General features: G+C 43.3%; 1 protein-coding gene across 4 annotated transcripts in view; it reads left to right on the forward strand.

Annotated features, from left to right (window-relative positions):
* ACSL1 (acyl-CoA synthetase long chain family member 1) overlaps window positions 1-14,970 on the forward strand; it is a 75,786-nt gene extending 60,816 nt beyond the window's left edge. For all 4 annotated transcript variants that reach the window (XM_082375259.1, XM_082375257.1, XM_082375260.1 and 1 more), the window contains 8 exons: window positions 469-564; window positions 1,447-1,519; window positions 3,343-3,431; window positions 4,395-4,511; window positions 11,487-11,630; window positions 12,713-12,814; window positions 12,923-12,994; window positions 13,371-14,970. In XM_082375259.1, the coding sequence (XP_082231385.1) occupies window positions 469-564; window positions 1,447-1,519; window positions 3,343-3,431; window positions 4,395-4,511; window positions 11,487-11,630; window positions 12,713-12,814; window positions 12,923-12,994; window positions 13,371-13,511 (834 nt within the window). In that variant the 3' untranslated portion in view covers window positions 13,512-14,970. The remainder of the gene's footprint in view (window positions 1-468; window positions 565-1,446; window positions 1,520-3,342; window positions 3,432-4,394; window positions 4,512-11,486; window positions 11,631-12,712; window positions 12,815-12,922; window positions 12,995-13,370) is intronic.
* The last annotated feature ends 1,815 nt before the right edge of the window (window positions 14,971-16,785 follow it).

Consider the following 16,785-nt stretch of genomic DNA (forward strand, 5'->3'; position numbering starts at 1 on the left):
TGTTTAGCTATCCAGGGCAGAAAAGGAATCAGGTAGCACAGCCTTTCTGATTCTCCATTTTGTTTTACTGTTCTGGAACTCTTGAGGGATTTTTTTAGGCATGAGTGATAAAGAACATGGAATAATATTATGTCCCCCAGAAGGTGGTGGTTGCCATAAACCCACGACACTCTTGTTCTAATTCCTTAAAACACCTGCAGGTATAGAGGTGTTGCTTTATTTTCCACACCTGTTGAGAGCGAATGGAGTGGTTTCGGGTGGAACCAAACTCCAGTCAGGGGTCCCCCTTGGGGTGCCTGTGCGTCCTCGGGCACAGTGAGTTCTCTGCAGCCTGCAGACAAGAAGCTGGTGGGTTAGAGTACTGGGGTTCCAAGAAGGAATCTTTGAGAAGCCCGCCACCCTCCAGCCACTTGCCCCTCACCCTCTCCCCTCTCCCCTCTCCCCTCTCCCCTCTCCCTGCCTTGCAAGTCGAGCCTGGGAGGAAAAGTACGGCTGATGATCACAGGAGCAGCGCCCGTGTCCGCCACCGTGCTGACCTTCCTGAGAGCCGCGCTGGGCTGCCAGGTGAGGCGCCTCCCTCCACACCTCCCTCTGGTCTCGGACCGAGTCACGCCCAGGAGTCTGCTTTCCAAAAGGCACTCTTCTTCTCCTCTGTGTGTCGTATTTTTGTTTGGAAGATCATGTTATTCCTAGGTTGCTTGGAGAAAGGGGTATAGGCACACCTCGGAGATACCGCAGGTTCAGTTCCAGACCACTGCAACAAAGCCAATATTGCAACAAAGCCAATATCGCAGTAAAGCCAGTCACGTGAACTTTTTGGTTTCCTGGTGCATATAAAAGTAATGTTTACACTAGTCTGTAGTCTATTAAGTGTGCAATAGTATTATGTCTAAAAGGCAATGTATATATCTTAATTTAAAAATACTTTACTGCTAACCGTCATCTGACAACGCAGCGTTGCCACAAACCTTCAATTTGTAAGAAAAGTAGTATCTGCAAAGTGAATAAAACGAGGTGTGGCTGTATATATCTTTTACCCCAGGCAGAATGTGCGTTTGTGTCTACCACTGGGTAATTTTCTCTAGGGTAAGGCACAAAAGATGCCTTTAGATCAGGTGTGAGGGCATGGGGATTGGTAGTGAGTGATAAGCCGACCTGCAAACCATGCAGAGACCCTTTCTTAAAGGGGAGGGGGAGCCAGCTGAGACTGGGTGATAAGTAGCCGTGAGCCGACGGAGCGAGTGTGTCCCTGGGCAGGTTGTGCGCAGCGCGACCTGTTAATGACATTGTCTCCTACGCGGGTGAATACGTTGGGTGCTGTAATAAAGCGTGTTGTAGTGTATGGGCTGAGGTTACCAAACGAGCTAGAGGAACTTAATTGCTGAGCACTTCCAGCAGAGGTGTGACTGTCCCCCTCTCTTCCTGTCCCATCTCTTGGTGACCCAGTTCTACGAAGGCTATGGACAGACCGAGTGCACTGCCGGGTGCTGCCTGACCGTGCCCGGGGACTGGACCGCAGGTATGATGGCAGGACCTTCCTTACTGGGATCTTCCTTTTGGCATCGGAATTATTGGAATTGGGTTAATAAACCAGCTTAAACAAGTGCTGTGTCTCTGATGATTAGGCCTCGGGGCCAACAATCTTGGAAACCAGGGGGCCCTGTGGCAGAGTGGGATGTGACTTTGAGGCTCTGACTGTCAACGTGGGTGGGTGGCAACAGAGACTTACGTAGATCCTGAAGGTCATATCTAAAGATGGTGTTCTTTATACCAGGTTCAGAATGTTTGGCCCAACAGAGCTTTCCAGGAATTTATTGGGGCCTAATTACTTGCTGGTAAATTTTAATTAAATTTCCAGAGACTCCAGACAGAAATAAACACAAGTCCTTTGTTCCAAAAGGAAAAAACAGGGGAGGACAAACTGTCCTGCATGAGGTTCTGCGTCAGGAGTTTATGATGCATATTATATGCATTTCATCCCAACATCCCTGTGAGAGAAGCCCTGTTACCTCTGAGAGGACATGATTGATTGTTGGCTAAAAAGCATGTCAGTAATGTATAAGAATTTACACAGCTTTATGTTTTAGAGCCAGGATTCCAACCCAGGTCTGACCACAAAACTTCTATGCTTTCCCCTGTCCCACACCGGCAGTGTATTCTTCACTGTGATAAATAAATTATGTGATTTGTTCACTGTTTTACACATATGAGCATCTAATGACATAGATTCTAGTATGAAGCACTTTCTAGTAGCATAATTCCGCTGCGATTGGCACTAACGGTCTGTGAACCTTTTTCATGGTGTTTGTTTAATTTTTTTTTTAATAAATTTATTTATTTATTTATTTTTGGCTGTGTTGGGTCTTCGTTGCTGCCTGTGGGCTTTCTCTAGTTGTGGCGAGCGGGGGCTACTCTTTGTTGCTGTGCGTGGGCTTCTCATTGCGGTGGCTTCTCTTGTTGTGGAGCACGGGCTCTAGGCACATGGGCTTCAGTAGTTGTGGCACATGGGCTCAGTAGTTGTGGCTCACGGGCTCTAGATCACAAGCTCAGTAGTTGTGGCTCACAGGCTTAGTTGCTCCGCGGCATGTGGAATCTTCCCAGACCAGGGATCGAACCCGTGTCCTCTGCATTGGCAGGTGGATTCTTAACCACTGCACCACCAGGGAAGTCCCTGTTTGTTTAATTTTTAACTCCTGGTGCCTTACCGGCTAGAGAATTTGAATAGTGACTTCTTTAAGCTAAAATTATCAAAACATAGGAAGAATGATTTGTGATACTCTTAAAACTTAATCTAATTTCTGTTATAAAGAACCCAGTCCTAGCACCCTTTGGCAAGAGAGTTAAGTGAGCTGTGAAAAGAATCCCTGTCCTGTCTTAATAAACTTACATGTAAAACATGTTCGTTTATAATCAAGGGAATAAGGCCGTATTGGTCGGAACCATCTGACCCGTCAAGGTTTGTTCTTATAGAGAACGGGGACATTACGTCTGTATGAGGGAGAGCAGGGCCGTCAGATCATAGGAACCAGGTAAAAGTTTCAGGAAACCTGCTTCCAGGTGTTCAAAGAAACCCTGAAAATGAGCAGCCAAATCATTTATACTTTGAAAAATAATTTGGAGCATCAGACTTGGGAAAGCTCCCTAAGAGACTTTTGAATGTTTTTGTCTCTTTTCTAGGAATAAACTCTGTAATTTACCAGGGGGAGACAGGCTGTGATTGCCGAAACCAGAGGTTTATACCCTCTGTTCTCATCATGAGTGGGCTTGTTTGTGATAAAAGTGATCTGTCCTAAGGATATCGGTTGTCACATTAGGAGTGATCATCTTTTATTTGATATACAGGCCATGTTGGTGCCCCGATGCCTTGCAACATTATAAAGCTCGTCGATGTGGAAGAAATGAATTACGTGGCTGCCAAGGGCGAGGGCGAGGTGAGTGAAATCCCGCAGTCACCCCCTCACTGCGGGCTCCTCCAGTAACCAACCACCTCTCAGCACCACAGCACGTAAAGCCACTGAGCTTGGTGTTGCTGGTGACCCTGAGTCACACAGGCTTCTTTTTGACGGTACATTTATGCCTAACTCGCAGGGCGGGTAGGGAGGTGGGGGGCACTAATGCCTGCCTTCTGCCGCCAGCCACGATGGGGCCATGGGCCCAGGAGGGTACAGAGGCTCCAGGGCCTGAAGTCCTGGGCCATGGCTTCCTGTCCGCTAACTGCCCTCCATGCCTGTTAGTGAGCTACTGGCTAGAGGAAGGAAGACCAGATTGCTTTGGGATTTCACCCCCTTTGGGGTTTTCCAGCAGCTCTGATCCAGAGCCTAGGGTGAGCGTGAGCCCTGGAACTTGACTGCAGCCAAGGCCATTATGGAAGGGAAGTGGGGGATTGGAGGTGCCGCCACGATGCCAGCGGGGCTCTGGTAGCTCCCTGTGCATCATGGCATTCAGGGTCTGGCTAAAGGCTGGGAGACACAGAGACACACGAGTTTTCTCTGGAGAAGGCCCAGTCAGTGCTCTTAACAGATCATCTTTCTCCCCCTCCAGTTTTGTTGAGATACAATTGACATCCAGCATGGTGTGAGCGTAAGGTGTACAGCATCATGATTTGACTCGCATATATTGTGAAGTGATCACCGCAGCGAGTTTAGGAAACATCCATCATCTCATACAGATACAAAAAAAAGAAGAAATGTGGTTTTTTTCCTTGTGATGAGAACTCTTTAAGATCTGCTCTCTTAACAACTCTAAAACCTTCCATATGGCTGTGCTGACTGTAGTCGCCATGCTGTACATGACACCCCTGGTCCTTATGTATCTTACAACTGGATGTTTGTACCTTTCATCCACCTTCTTCCAACTCCCACGCCCACGCCTCCCTCCCGCTCTTTTTCCCTCAGGTGTGTGTGAAGGGGGCTAATGTATTTCAAGGCTACTTAAAGGACCCAGCAAACACAGCAGAAGCTCTGGATAAAGACGGCTGGTTGCACACAGGGGACATTGGAAAGTGGTTACCAGTAAGTGGTCCCCCTCCCCTGTTCACAGACACTTTTGTTCCACCGTAGGGAAGAAAAAAACCCCACATCGCAGTGGCACCCTAACCTTCCCTCCTCTTTCTCCTTACCGAGCGGTGGAGCGTAGACCCTTCCGTCTTCTGCAGGAAACAGGCTTATCCGTAGCATCCTCGTGTAGCATTTTCACTTCAACGGCAGCAAATGTGTTTTGTTTTGATGCTTGACGTCCTTTCCGGTTGCTGCTTCCGGCTTGAAATCCAGAGACACTGTGTCTGGCTTTTCACATTTCACTGCTGTGCCTTGACGTTGAGGTCTTAGTCAAGGTCTGGAGGGCGCTGCATAGGCCGTCAGGAATGTATGCCAGGCGAGACTTTGCGAACACACATGTTTCTTAGCATGGTCATCCCAGTAAACACAGGATAAGTGCTTAGAGGGTCAGGCCGTCCCCTTTGAACTTAGCCCCAGAACTGTTTACTATAGAGAGATACAGAGTCCGTCTTGGGAGTGAGATGCTTGTGCAAAAAGCTGACCTGTAGGTTTCATCACTTGTGCTTGTTGTGGTGACACCACTGCTTTTTAAAGTTGTTACTATGTTTAACTGCAGGCACTCAAATGGCTAGTGTAATTTTTATTATTGTGTATTGTTCTAGTCTTACAGATTTATGGTGCTTTATTTATTTATTTGTTTGTTTATTTAATCACCTATGAGGAATGATTACATAGAATTTCCCCTTTATTTCTGCTGTTCTTGGACAATTTGAAAAAGGAGAAAAACATGATGACCATTGGTTAAGGGAACATTAGTTTTAGAACTTTTTTTTTTTAATTTTTTAATTTTATTTATTTTTTTATACAGCAGGTTCTTATTAGTCATCAATTTTATACACATCAGTGTATACATGTCAATCCCAATCTCCCAATTCATCACACCACCATCCCCCCACCGTCACTTTCCCCCCTTGGTGTCCATACGTTTGTTCTCTACATCTGTCTCTCAATTTTTGCCCTGCAATCCGGTTCATCTGTACCATTTTTCTAGGTTCCACATATATGCGTTAATATGCGATATTTGTTTTTCTCTTTCTGACTTACTTCACTCTGTATGAGAGTCTCTAGATCCATCCACGTCTCCACAAATGACCCAATTTCGTTCCTTTCTATGGCTGAGTAATATTCCATTATATATATGTACCACATCTTCTTTATCCATTCATCTGTCGATGGGCATTTAGGTTGCTTCCATGACCTGGCTATTGTAAGTAGTGCTGCAATGAACATTGGGGTGCATGTGTCTTTTTGAATTATGGTTTTCTCTGGGTATATGCCCAGTAGTGGGATTGCTGGATCATATGGTAATTCTATTTTTAGTTTTTTAAGGAACCTCCATACTGTTTTCCATAGTGGCTGTGTCAGTTTACATTCCCACCAACAGTGCAAGAGGCTTCCCTTTTCTCCACACCCTCTCCAGCATTTGTTGTTTGTAGATTTTCTGATGATGCCCATTCTAACCAGCATGAAGTGATACCTCATTGTACTTTTGATTTGCATTTCTCTAATAATTAGTGATGTTGCGCAGCTTTTCATGTGCTTCTTGGCCATCTGTATGTCTTCTTTGGAGAAATGTCTATTTAGGTCTTCTGCCTGTTTTTGGATTGGGTTGTTTTTTTAATATTGAGCTGCATGAGCTGTTTATATATTTGGAGATTAATCCTTTGTCCGTTGATTCGTTTGCAAATATTTTCTCCCATTCTGAGGGTTGTCTTTTCGTCTTGTTTATGGTTTCCTTTGCTGTGCAAAAGCTTTGAAGTTTCATTAGGTCCCACTTGTTTATTTTTGTTTTTATTTCCATTACTCTAGGAGGTGTTTCAAAAAAGATCTTGCTGTGGTTTATGTCAAAGAGTGTTCTTCCTATGTTTTCCTCTAAGAGTTTTATAGTGTCCGGTCTTACATTTAGGTCTCTAATCCATTTTGAGTTTATTTTTGTGTATGGTGTTAGGGAGTGTTCTAATTTCATTCTTTTACATGTAGCTGTCCAGTTTTCCTGGCACCACTTATTGACAAGACTGTCTTTTCTCCATTGTATATCCTTGCCTCCTTTGTCATAGATTAGTTGACCATAGGTGTGTGGGTTTACCTCTGGGCTTTCTATCTTGTTCCATTGATCTATGTTTCTGTTTTTGTGCCAGTACCATATTGTCTTGATTACTGTAGCATTGTAGTGTAGTCTGAAGTCAGGGAGTCTGATTCCCAGCTCTGTTTTTTTCCCTCAAGATTGCTTTGGCTATTCGGGGTCTTTTGTGTCTCCATACAAATTTTAAGATTTTTTGTTTTAGTTCTGTAAAAAATGCCATTGGTAATTTGATAGGGATTGCATTGAATCTGTAGATTGCTTTGGGTAGTATAGTCATTTTCAAAATATTGATTCTTCCAATCCAAGAACATGGTATATCTCTCCATCTGTTGGTACCATCTTTAATTCCTTTCATCAGCGTCTTATAGTTTTCTGCATACAGGTCTTTTGTCTCCCTAAGTAGGTTTATTCTTAGGTATTTTATTCTTTTTGTTGCAGTGGTAAATGGGAGTGTTTCCTTAATTTCTCTTTCAGATTTTTCATCATTAGTGTATAGGAATGCAAGAGATTTCTGTGCATTAATTTTGTATCCTGCAACTTTACCAAATTCATTGATTAGCTCTAGTAGTTTTCTGGTGGCATCTTTAGGATTATCTATGTATAGTATCATGTCATCTGCAAACAGTGACAGTTTTACTGCTCCTTTTCCAATTTGTATTCCTTTTATTTCTTTTTCTTCTCTGATTGCCATGGCTAGGACTTCCAAAACTATGTTGAATAGTAGCGGTGAGAGTGGACATCCTTGTCTTATTCCTGATCTTAGAGGAAATGCTTTCAGTTTTTCACCATTGAGAATGATGTTTGCTGTGGGTTTGTCATATATGGCCTTTATTATGTTGAGGTAGGTTCCCTCTATGCCCACTTTCTGGAGAGTTTTTATCATAAATGGGTGTTGAATTTCGTCAAAAGCTTTTTCTGCATCTATTGAGATGATCATATGGTTTTTCTTCTTCAATTTGTTAACATCACATTGATTGACTTGCATATATTGAAGAATCCTTGCATCCCTGGGATAAATCCCACTTGATCATGGTGTATGATCCTTTTAATGTGTTGTTGGATTCTGTTTACTAGTATTTTGTTTAGCATTTTTGCATCTATATTCATCAGTGATATTGGTCTGTAATTTTCTTTTTTTGTAGTATCTTCCTCTGGTTTTGGTATCAGGGTGATGGTGGCGTCGTAGAATGAGTTTGGGAGTATTCCTTCCTCTGCAATTTTTCGGAAGAGTTAGAGAAGGATAGATGTTAACTCTTCTTTAAATGTTTGATAGAATTCGCCTGTGAGGCCATCTGGTCCTGGGCTTTTGTTTGTCGGACAACTTTTCATCACAGTTTCAATTTCAGTGCTTGTGATTGGTCTGTTTTTATTTTCTATTTCTTCCTGGTTCAGTCTCAGAAGGTTGTGCTTTTCTAAGAATTTGTCCATTTCTTCCAGGTTGTCCATTTTATTGGCATAGAGTTGCTTGTAGTAGTCTCTTAGGATGCTTTGTATTTCTGTGGTGTCTGTTGCAACTTCTCCTTTTTCATTTCTAATTTTATTGATTTGAGTCCTCTCCCTCTTTTTCTTGATGAGTCTGGCTAATGGTTTATCAATTTTGTTTATCTTCTCAAAGAACCAGCTTTTAGTTTTATTGATCTTTGCTATTGTTTTCTTTGTTCCTATTTCATTTATTTCTGCTCTGATCTTTATGATTTCTTTCCTTCTGCTAACTTTGGGTTTTGTTTGTTCTTCTTTCTCTAGTTCCTTTAGGTGTAAGGTTAGATTGTTTATTTGAGATTTTTCTTATTTCTTGAGGTAGGCTTGCATAGCTGTAAACTTCCCTCTTAGAACTGCTTTTGCTGCATCCCATAGGTTTTGGATGGTCGTATTTTCATTGTCATTTGTCTCTAGGTATTTTTTGATTTCCTCTTTGATTTCTTCAGTGATCTCTTGGTTATTTAGTAACGTAGTGTTTAGCCTCCATGTGTTTGTGTATTTTACGTTTTTTCCCCTGTAATTCATTTCTAATCTCATAGCGTTGTGGTCTGAAAAGATGCTTGATATGATTTCAATTTTCTTAAATTTACTGAGGCTTGATTTGTGACCCAAGATGTGATCTATCCTGGAGAATGTTCTGTGCGCACTTGAGAAGAAAGTGTAATCTGCTGTTTTTGGATGGAATGTCCTATAAATATCAATTAAATCTATCTGGTCTATTGTGTCATTTAAAGCTTCTGTTTCCTTATTTATTTTCATTTTGGATGATCTGTCCATTGGTGTAAGTGAGGTGTTAAAATCCCCCACTGTTGTTGTGTTACTGTCGATTTCCTCTTTTACAGCTGTTAGCAGTTGCCTTATGTATTGAGGTGCTCCTATGTTGGGTGCATATATATTTATAATTGTTATATCTTCTTCTTGGATTGATCCCTTGATCATTATGTAGTGTCCTTCCTTGTCTCTTGTAGCATTCTTTATTTTAAAGTCTATTTTATCTGATAATGGGAATTGCTACTCCAGCTTTCTTTTGATTTCCATTTGCATGGAATATCTTTTTCCATCCCCTCACTTTCAGTCTGTATGTGTCCCTAGGTCGGAAGTGGGTCTCTTGTAGACAGCATATAGATGGGTCTTGTTTTTGTATCCATTCAGCGAGCCTGTGTCTTTTGGTTGGAGCAGTTAATCCATTGACATTTAAGGTAATTATCGATATGTGTGTTCTGAATTACCATTTTCTGAATTGTTTCGGGTTTGTTTTTGTAGGTCCTTTTCTTCTCTTGTGTTTCCCACTTAGAGAAGTTCCTTTAGCATTTGTTGTAGAGCTGGTTTGGTGGTGCTGAATTCTCTTAGCTTTTGCTTGTCTGTAAAGCTTTTGATTTCTCCATCGAATCTGAATGAGATCCTTGCCGGGTAGAGTAATCTTGGTTGTAGGTTCTTCCCTTTCATCAGTTTAAGTATATCATGCCACTCCCTTCTGGCTTGTAGAATTTCTGCTGCGAAAGCAGCTGTTAACCTTATGGGAGTTCCCTTGTATGTTATTTGTCCTTTTTCCCTTGCTGCTTTCAAAAATTTTTGTCTTTAATTTTTGCCACTTTGATTACTGTGTGTCTCGGCGTGTTTCTCCTTGGGTTTATCCTGTATGGGACTTGCTGTGCTTCCTGGACTTGGGTGGCTATTTCCTTTCCCATGTTAGGGAAGTTTTCGACTATAATCTCTGCAAATATTTTCTCTGGTCCTTTCTCTCTCTCTCTTCTCCTTCTGGGACCCCTATAATTCAAATGTTGTTGCATTTAATGTTGTCCCAGAGGTCTCTTAGGCTGTCTTCATTTCTTTTCATTCTTTTCTCTTTATTCTGTTCTGCAGCAGTGAATTCCACCATTCTGTCTTCCAGGTGACTTACCTGTTCTTCTGCCTCAGTTTTTCTGCTATTGATTCCTTCTAGTGTAGTTTTCATTTCAGTTATTGTATTGTTCATCTCTGTTTGTTTGTTCTTTAATTCTTCTAGGTCTTTGTTAAACATTTCTTGCATCTTCTCGATCTTTGCCTCCATTCTTTTTCCGAGGTCCTGGATCATCTTCACTATCATTATTCTGAATTCTTTTTCTGGAAGGTTGCCTATCTTCACTTCATTTAGTTGTTTTTGTGGGGTTTTATCTTGTTCCTTCATCTGATACATAGCCCTCTGCCTTTTCATCTTGTCTATCTTTCTGTGAATGTGGTTTTTGTTCCACAGGTTGCAGGATTGTAGTTCTTCTTGCTTCTGCTGTCTGCCCTCTTTTATGGTGCTTTATACTCCGAAATTTTTATTGTTTTGAAAAATATCCCCCCCAATTAATTTAGATTTCAGAGTACCCAAGCTATTTATTTTTTTCATAGACATTATGGTACTTCACCGTGGTTCTTTTTTTTTCTTTTTCTTAATATTTATTGATTGACTGATTGATTGATTTTGGCTACGCTGGGTCTTAGTTGCAGCATGTGGGATCTTTAGTTGCAGCATGTGGCCTCTCAGTTGCGGCATGCATGCAGGATTTAGTTCCCCAACCAGTGATTGAACCTGGACCGCCTACATAGGGAGCTTGGAATCTTACCCACTGGACCACCAGGGAAGTCCACCCAGGCTATTTAGAAATAAATTAAGTCCCTCTTTCCAGACTCAGGAGGGATGACGTATCCGTTCTGATTATGACTATGGCTCTAAGGAGCACATCTCATAATCTCCCTGGACCTCAGTTGGCTCCTTTTGGAAACGGAGGAAAACTGATGTGGGCCGAGAGAACTTTCCAGTGGGTGACTCTCCGAAGCGAGAGAGTGGCCTGGGGTGGGGATGGGGGTTTTGTTTACGGGAGTTGGGGAGGTGGGAGCTACTGGCATTTGGCGAGTCTGGTCTGGAGATTCTCGCATCCCCACAGTCATCATGGGGGGCAGCTGACAGCCCCCTCCTGCCCCCACCCTGGAACAGGGACAGAGGGAAGTGAGCTGCTGCCTCTGCAGCCCCTGCTCTGCGCAGAGCCCTGTGGGAGGATGAGCGCGTCTCTGCTCTCAAGGACCTTTACCCCATCGAGCGGCCGATTCAGATATGAGACAAAGTGAAGCTCGCTGAGCTGAAGAGAGCAAGCGGAGTGCTCTGGTTGGCTGGGAGTGAGGGGGGCTCCCAAGTCCCTGCTCTGTCTCTCTACTCTGCTCAGTGGCCTGGGGGAGGTTACATAATCTCTCTAAGCCTCAGTTTGCCTGTCTGCAAAATGGGTTAACAGCTGACCCTCGCCAGAGGTTATTAGGATTAAATGATAGTGTACAGGAAATGCCCGCTGCTGGGCGGAAAGCAGCTGCTGGACCTGCTCACAGGCCGCTCCCCGCCCTCCAAACAGAATGGCACCTTGAAGATCATCGACAGGAAAAAGCACATCTTTAAACTGGCACAGGGAGAGTACATAGCTCCGGAGAAGATTGAAAACATCTACCAGCGAAGTGAACCTATCGCTCAGGTGTTTGTCCATGGAGAGAGCTTGCAGGTACGCACTGCCCCAGTCATGAATTCTGTGGCCGGCGTGGCCCGGGCCTAGAAGTCCAGGGCCTTTCAGTGTGATGGGAAGTTTGCGATGGGTGTGAGTTTACTTTCATGTCTGATGTGCTGGAATATTATCAACACGTTACTGGTTTTTACTGCTTGGCATTTCTTTTTTTTTTTCATCTATTTTGTAAATGGAAATTTGTACCTCTTATTCTTGGCAATTCTTATCCAGAAAAGTTTTTTTCTCTTTAATTTCGTATTACCAAGGGAAGTTGGATAAGGATACCAAGGGAGTGGGTAAAATAAGCTTCTAATTTAATTATGAGGGGAAATATTGATATACAGGTTATAAGAAAGTTTAGAATTTTCAAACATACTAAACGCAACTTATTTATGATATGTCTCCTACGTCATTTTTGAGCAAATGGTGGTTGTGAGCCAACATATCTTAAAGTCGAAAACCAACATCAGTATTGCAATGAAACATCATTTGCTAAAATTTTGGACAGATGGTGGGAAGGAAGAGAAGGGTGTCTGGTTTCCTGAGGGTTGATATTTCTACAAATCTTGAAATTTTCCAATAATTTTGGAAGAATATTTTCTTATAAGAAAGTGCACCTATTTTTCTTTGACCTGGAATCATACCCATGCCTCTAATTTTTATTTAGTTTCGTTGTCACTAAATTGTAAAGAATGAGGTATTAGAGTTTTTTCTAAATGAATCTGCATACATTTTCTCTTTTTCTAAAGCAGTTATCTGATATCTATCCCCTTGTTTGCTTATTTGACCCTGTTTTATTTTTAAAAATATATATAAGAGTAAGTAAAAATTAGGGTTTTATTAGGTTTTGATTTCCAATGGTTCTTTTAAAACACTTATTGCAAAATCCCCAATGCTGTCTATATTTCAGAGGCAGGAGTTAACCTGGGCCCCGCGGACTCTGGGGCTGGTAACATGCTCTGAAAAGAGGATCTGTAACTCCCATCAGATTCTCCCAGGGGCCCAGGCTGCAGATAATAAAGAACCACAATTTTAGAGCATCTGGATCAAGCCCTTTAACAACTTACTTGTCTCTGTTAAAGGCATTTCTCATAGCAATTGTGATACCAGACGTTGAGACGCTAGGTCCCTGGGCCCGGAAGAGAGGCTTTGAAGGCTCCTTTGAAGAACTGTGCAGAAACAAGGTCGGTTCCGAAGCGTGCAGCCTACTCCTGACCCTCCCTTTGCATTAGGTGCAAAGTTCAGGGACTCCCGCCATGGGAGTAAGGATCTTACTTTTCTTGCCTTATTAGGGTGTCCAAAAAGCTATTCTGGAAGACATGGTGAGACTGGGGAAGGATTCTGGCCTAAAAGCATTTGAACAGGTAAGACTTGCATCCAAGTGTATGAATTCCTGCAAAACGGGTTTTTGACTGGAGGATGTTTTTTGTGAATATATTATAGAAGAGGATGAGGTGACGTAAAGACATCTGTGCGGAAGGGATAGTGGAGTGGTTTGGCAGGGGAGGGGATTTTTGTAACCAAGGGTATGAATTCTCTTCCTGGAGGTCAGGCTACAATCCTGATTCTGTACTGACAGCAGGCCACTGCCCTTTGTTGAGACAGTGCAGTGGGGCCTGGCCTGAGAGGCTGGCTTGAATCGCGCAGAAGGGTCTTTATCCCTTGGGAAGCTTAAGTGCTTTTTAGACTCAGGTGGCCTCCGTCCTCCTTTCCTCCTTTGACTGCCTGGTTTCTTTGCAGGTCAAAGGTATTAGTCTCCACTCTGAATTATTCTCTGTCGACAACGGCCTTCTGACCCCAACGATGAAGGCTAAAAGGCCAGAGCTTCGGAATTATTTCAGGTCACAGATCGATGAACTTTATTCCACCATCAAAATCTAATGCGAGGAAGGAAGCTGGGAAGAGGCCGCATGCCTCTGCGGTCTTCTCCCGCCCATGGCCTCAGTGGGTAGTTTTGACAACAGCAAGTAGGGAAGGAGCGTCTTTGTCTGCCTCGTGCGTTCAGATTCTCGTCATAGGAAGCTTAGAGGGAATGGAACACTGCCTTATGGTCACCTCGCATTGCAGACCATGTTCACGGTGATACACAATTTCCAAAATGAGCCTTAAAAAAATTGTAAAGGGGAAACTATAAATGTGCTAAGTTATTTACGACTTCCTCAGTTTAAAAAGAGGGTGAAAACTTGTCTCCCTGTTTTGCTAACCAAGTGGTTAGGACTTTGCTATTTCTGAGATGTCTGCTACTTGCTGCAAATTCTGCAGGTGTCTGCTGCTCTGAAGAGTACCGTGCACTGGAGGCAACCGTCCCTTATAAACAAGAACTGTCCCAGCTGCAGGAGGTCGCAAGTGGACCAGAGGTTTTCTTTTAATCCCTGCCACCGTCCCCTCCCCATCTCACGTGACCCTTCTGATTAACCCCTGTCACTCCTGTTGGAGCAGAGGATGGACCTAGCTCAGAACAGCGCAGGTATGGATGGATGGCCGCTCACCAGAGCGGGCGGATTCTGGCGCCCACAGAGCAGAATATTCGCTGACCCTCTTCTCCAGACCCGATTCCCTTCCTCCATCCCTTCCCAGGGGTTATTAAAAAATCTGCCTTAGACTCTGCAGTGAGGACAAGCATTTCAACAAGGAAACAATTACCTGGATCAGCCATGTTCAACTGTGACGCCTGAAGAACTGTCCACTTTATCTTCACTGAACCCGTCGCTCTGTCTGTGATGGTTTTTAATGTGGTTTTCATATCAAAAGAGTACGTTGTGATTAAGTGGCTTTTTTTCCCCAGAATAAGCTCTCAGGCAAGGCATGTCTTTAAAAATATTAAGGGAGTAGATACACTTGGGTACTTATTGAAATGGACGGTAATTAATAAATGCTCTTCTATCATAATGCTACCTGATTTCTATGAAATGTATTTGACAAGCCAAAATTCTAAGACATAGGAATCTGAAAAACTCATTTCCTGGGATTAACTTCTCAAGGGATTTTTTTTTTTTAAGTTAATTTGGGAAATTAGCAGCATTTCACTTTACTGCAAGTCTTTGCCACATGTGACTGAATTTAGTTGTCATTTATATGTTGAAAGCAGTTGTTTGTGGATATGTGAGTACCTGTATTATACAAGCACAACTGGGTTTGCCCTAAAGAGTTGTCGTTGTAATAACGCTATTTGGTAGCCTAGCTTCATACGTGCATTCTTAATTGCACAAGAAGTCAATAATTTGTCACATTGGGGTTTTGAATGTTTGCTTTAAGTGTTGGCTATTTCTATGTTTTATAAACCAAAACAGAATTTCCAAAAACAATGAAGGAAACCAAAATAAATATTTCTGCATTTCAAGTGAGTGAAGCCTCCCTTTTTGCGTCAGGTGTCGCGTTCGGGGTGGCCTCTGGTGTGCACAAGCGGAGAGCAAGAATGACCTCAGCCTCCCAGTTCTTTCCTCCCTCCCAGGTCTGCTTCCTAGGACGCAGTCATCCCGGCACTTCCAGTTGCTGACCCCGGGCCCCGGCCAGCTCCCAGCAACGGCCCTGCTGTGTTGCAGAGAAGAAAGTCTTGGTGTGAATAACATGGATATTCTTGAAAGTGCAAATTCCCGGGGGGAAGGCGACAGTGCAGGAGGCATCGCTGCAGTTGGTGGTTCTGGCGTGGATTTCATTCGGCCTCATTGTAGTCATTGTCTTCTGTAGAACTGTCAGAGAAGACGTCCCATTGACAGCAGCCGACTGTTTCTTCTATCGCTGCCCTACGCTGTCATTTTAAAGATTTTCTTTTCCAGAGGTCTAGTTAATCACGCCCTAAGTTTTTCTGTAGCCTGTTTTCAGTCCTCTTTCCCTTCAGTCTTGGGTTTGGGGTGCTGATGTCTGCTTTCTTCCTCTAAAGCTCAAGCCCTGTGCACGCCTCTCTGGTGAGACTCCTCATCCAAGGGACTTCCCTGGCGGTCCCCCTTCCCGTGCAGGGGGTTTGGGTTCAAGCCCTGGTCGGGGAGCTGAGATCCTACATGCCTCAGGGCCAAAAAACCAAAACATAGAACAGAAGCAGGGCTTCCCTGGTGGCGCAGTGGTTAAGAATCCGCCTGCCAACACAGGGGACACGGGTTCGAGCCCTGGTCCGGGAAGATCCCACATGCCGCAGAGCAGCTAAGCCCGTGCGCCACAACTACTGAGCCTGTGCTCTAGAGCCCGCAAGCCACAATTACTGAGCCCGTGTGCCACAACTACTGAAGCCCGCACACCTAGAGCCCATGCTCCGCAATGAGAAGCCACCGCAATGAGAAGCCCGCGCACCACAATGAAGAGCAGCCCCCACTCGCCGCAACTAGAGGAAGCCCGCGCGCAGCAACAAAGACCCAACACAGCCAAAAATAAATAAATTTTTTTTAAAAACCGGAAGCAATATTGTAACAAATTCAATAAAGACTTTTAAAAAAAATGGTCCACATCAAAAAAAATCTTTAAAAAAAAAAAAAAGCCTCCTCATCCAGTCTGCCTTGTTAGTTAGGTTATTAAGTTCCTCGTGTCGTCTTTTTCTGCCCTGCACCCTCTTGCTCTCGTTCCCTCACGGGAACTGTGACCTTTCTGTCTCCTCCCTGGGCTCCCAGCACAGGACTTAGGAACTGGTGGGTGTTTGTTAAATTACTCTCATTTGAACAAATATTTGAAATTTTGAACCAAGCTTCTGTAATGAGGTTGATAGAAACACTGTTTTGTTTTCTTTTCTTTTTAAAAACAATTCTGGTAAAATACACATAAGATTTATCATCATCATTTTTAAGCATACAGTTCAGCGGCATTAAGTGCATTCACACTGTTGTGCAACCGTCACCGCCATCCATCTCCAGAACTTTTCACGTTGCAAAACTGAAACTCTGCCCATTAAGTAATAACTCCCGTTCCCTCCTCGCCCCAGCCCCTGGCCACCACCATTCTGCTGTCTCTGAATTTGACTACTTTAGGTGCCTCGTATGAGTGAATCATACAGTGTTTGTCCTTCTGTGTCTGGCTTATTTCACTTAGCATAATGCCCTCAAGGTCCATTTGCGTTGTCTCTCACTTTTTATAGCTGAATAATATTTGTACAATTACACCACATTTTGTTTATTCATTTGTTTTGTTTTTTGGGTTTTTTAATAAATTTATTTATCTTTTTATTTTTGGC

Source organism: Balaenoptera borealis (genome assembly GCF_965194805.1).
Source record: "Balaenoptera borealis genome assembly, chromosome: 21".
NCBI lineage: Eukaryota > Metazoa > Chordata > Mammalia > Artiodactyla > Balaenopteridae > Balaenoptera > Balaenoptera borealis.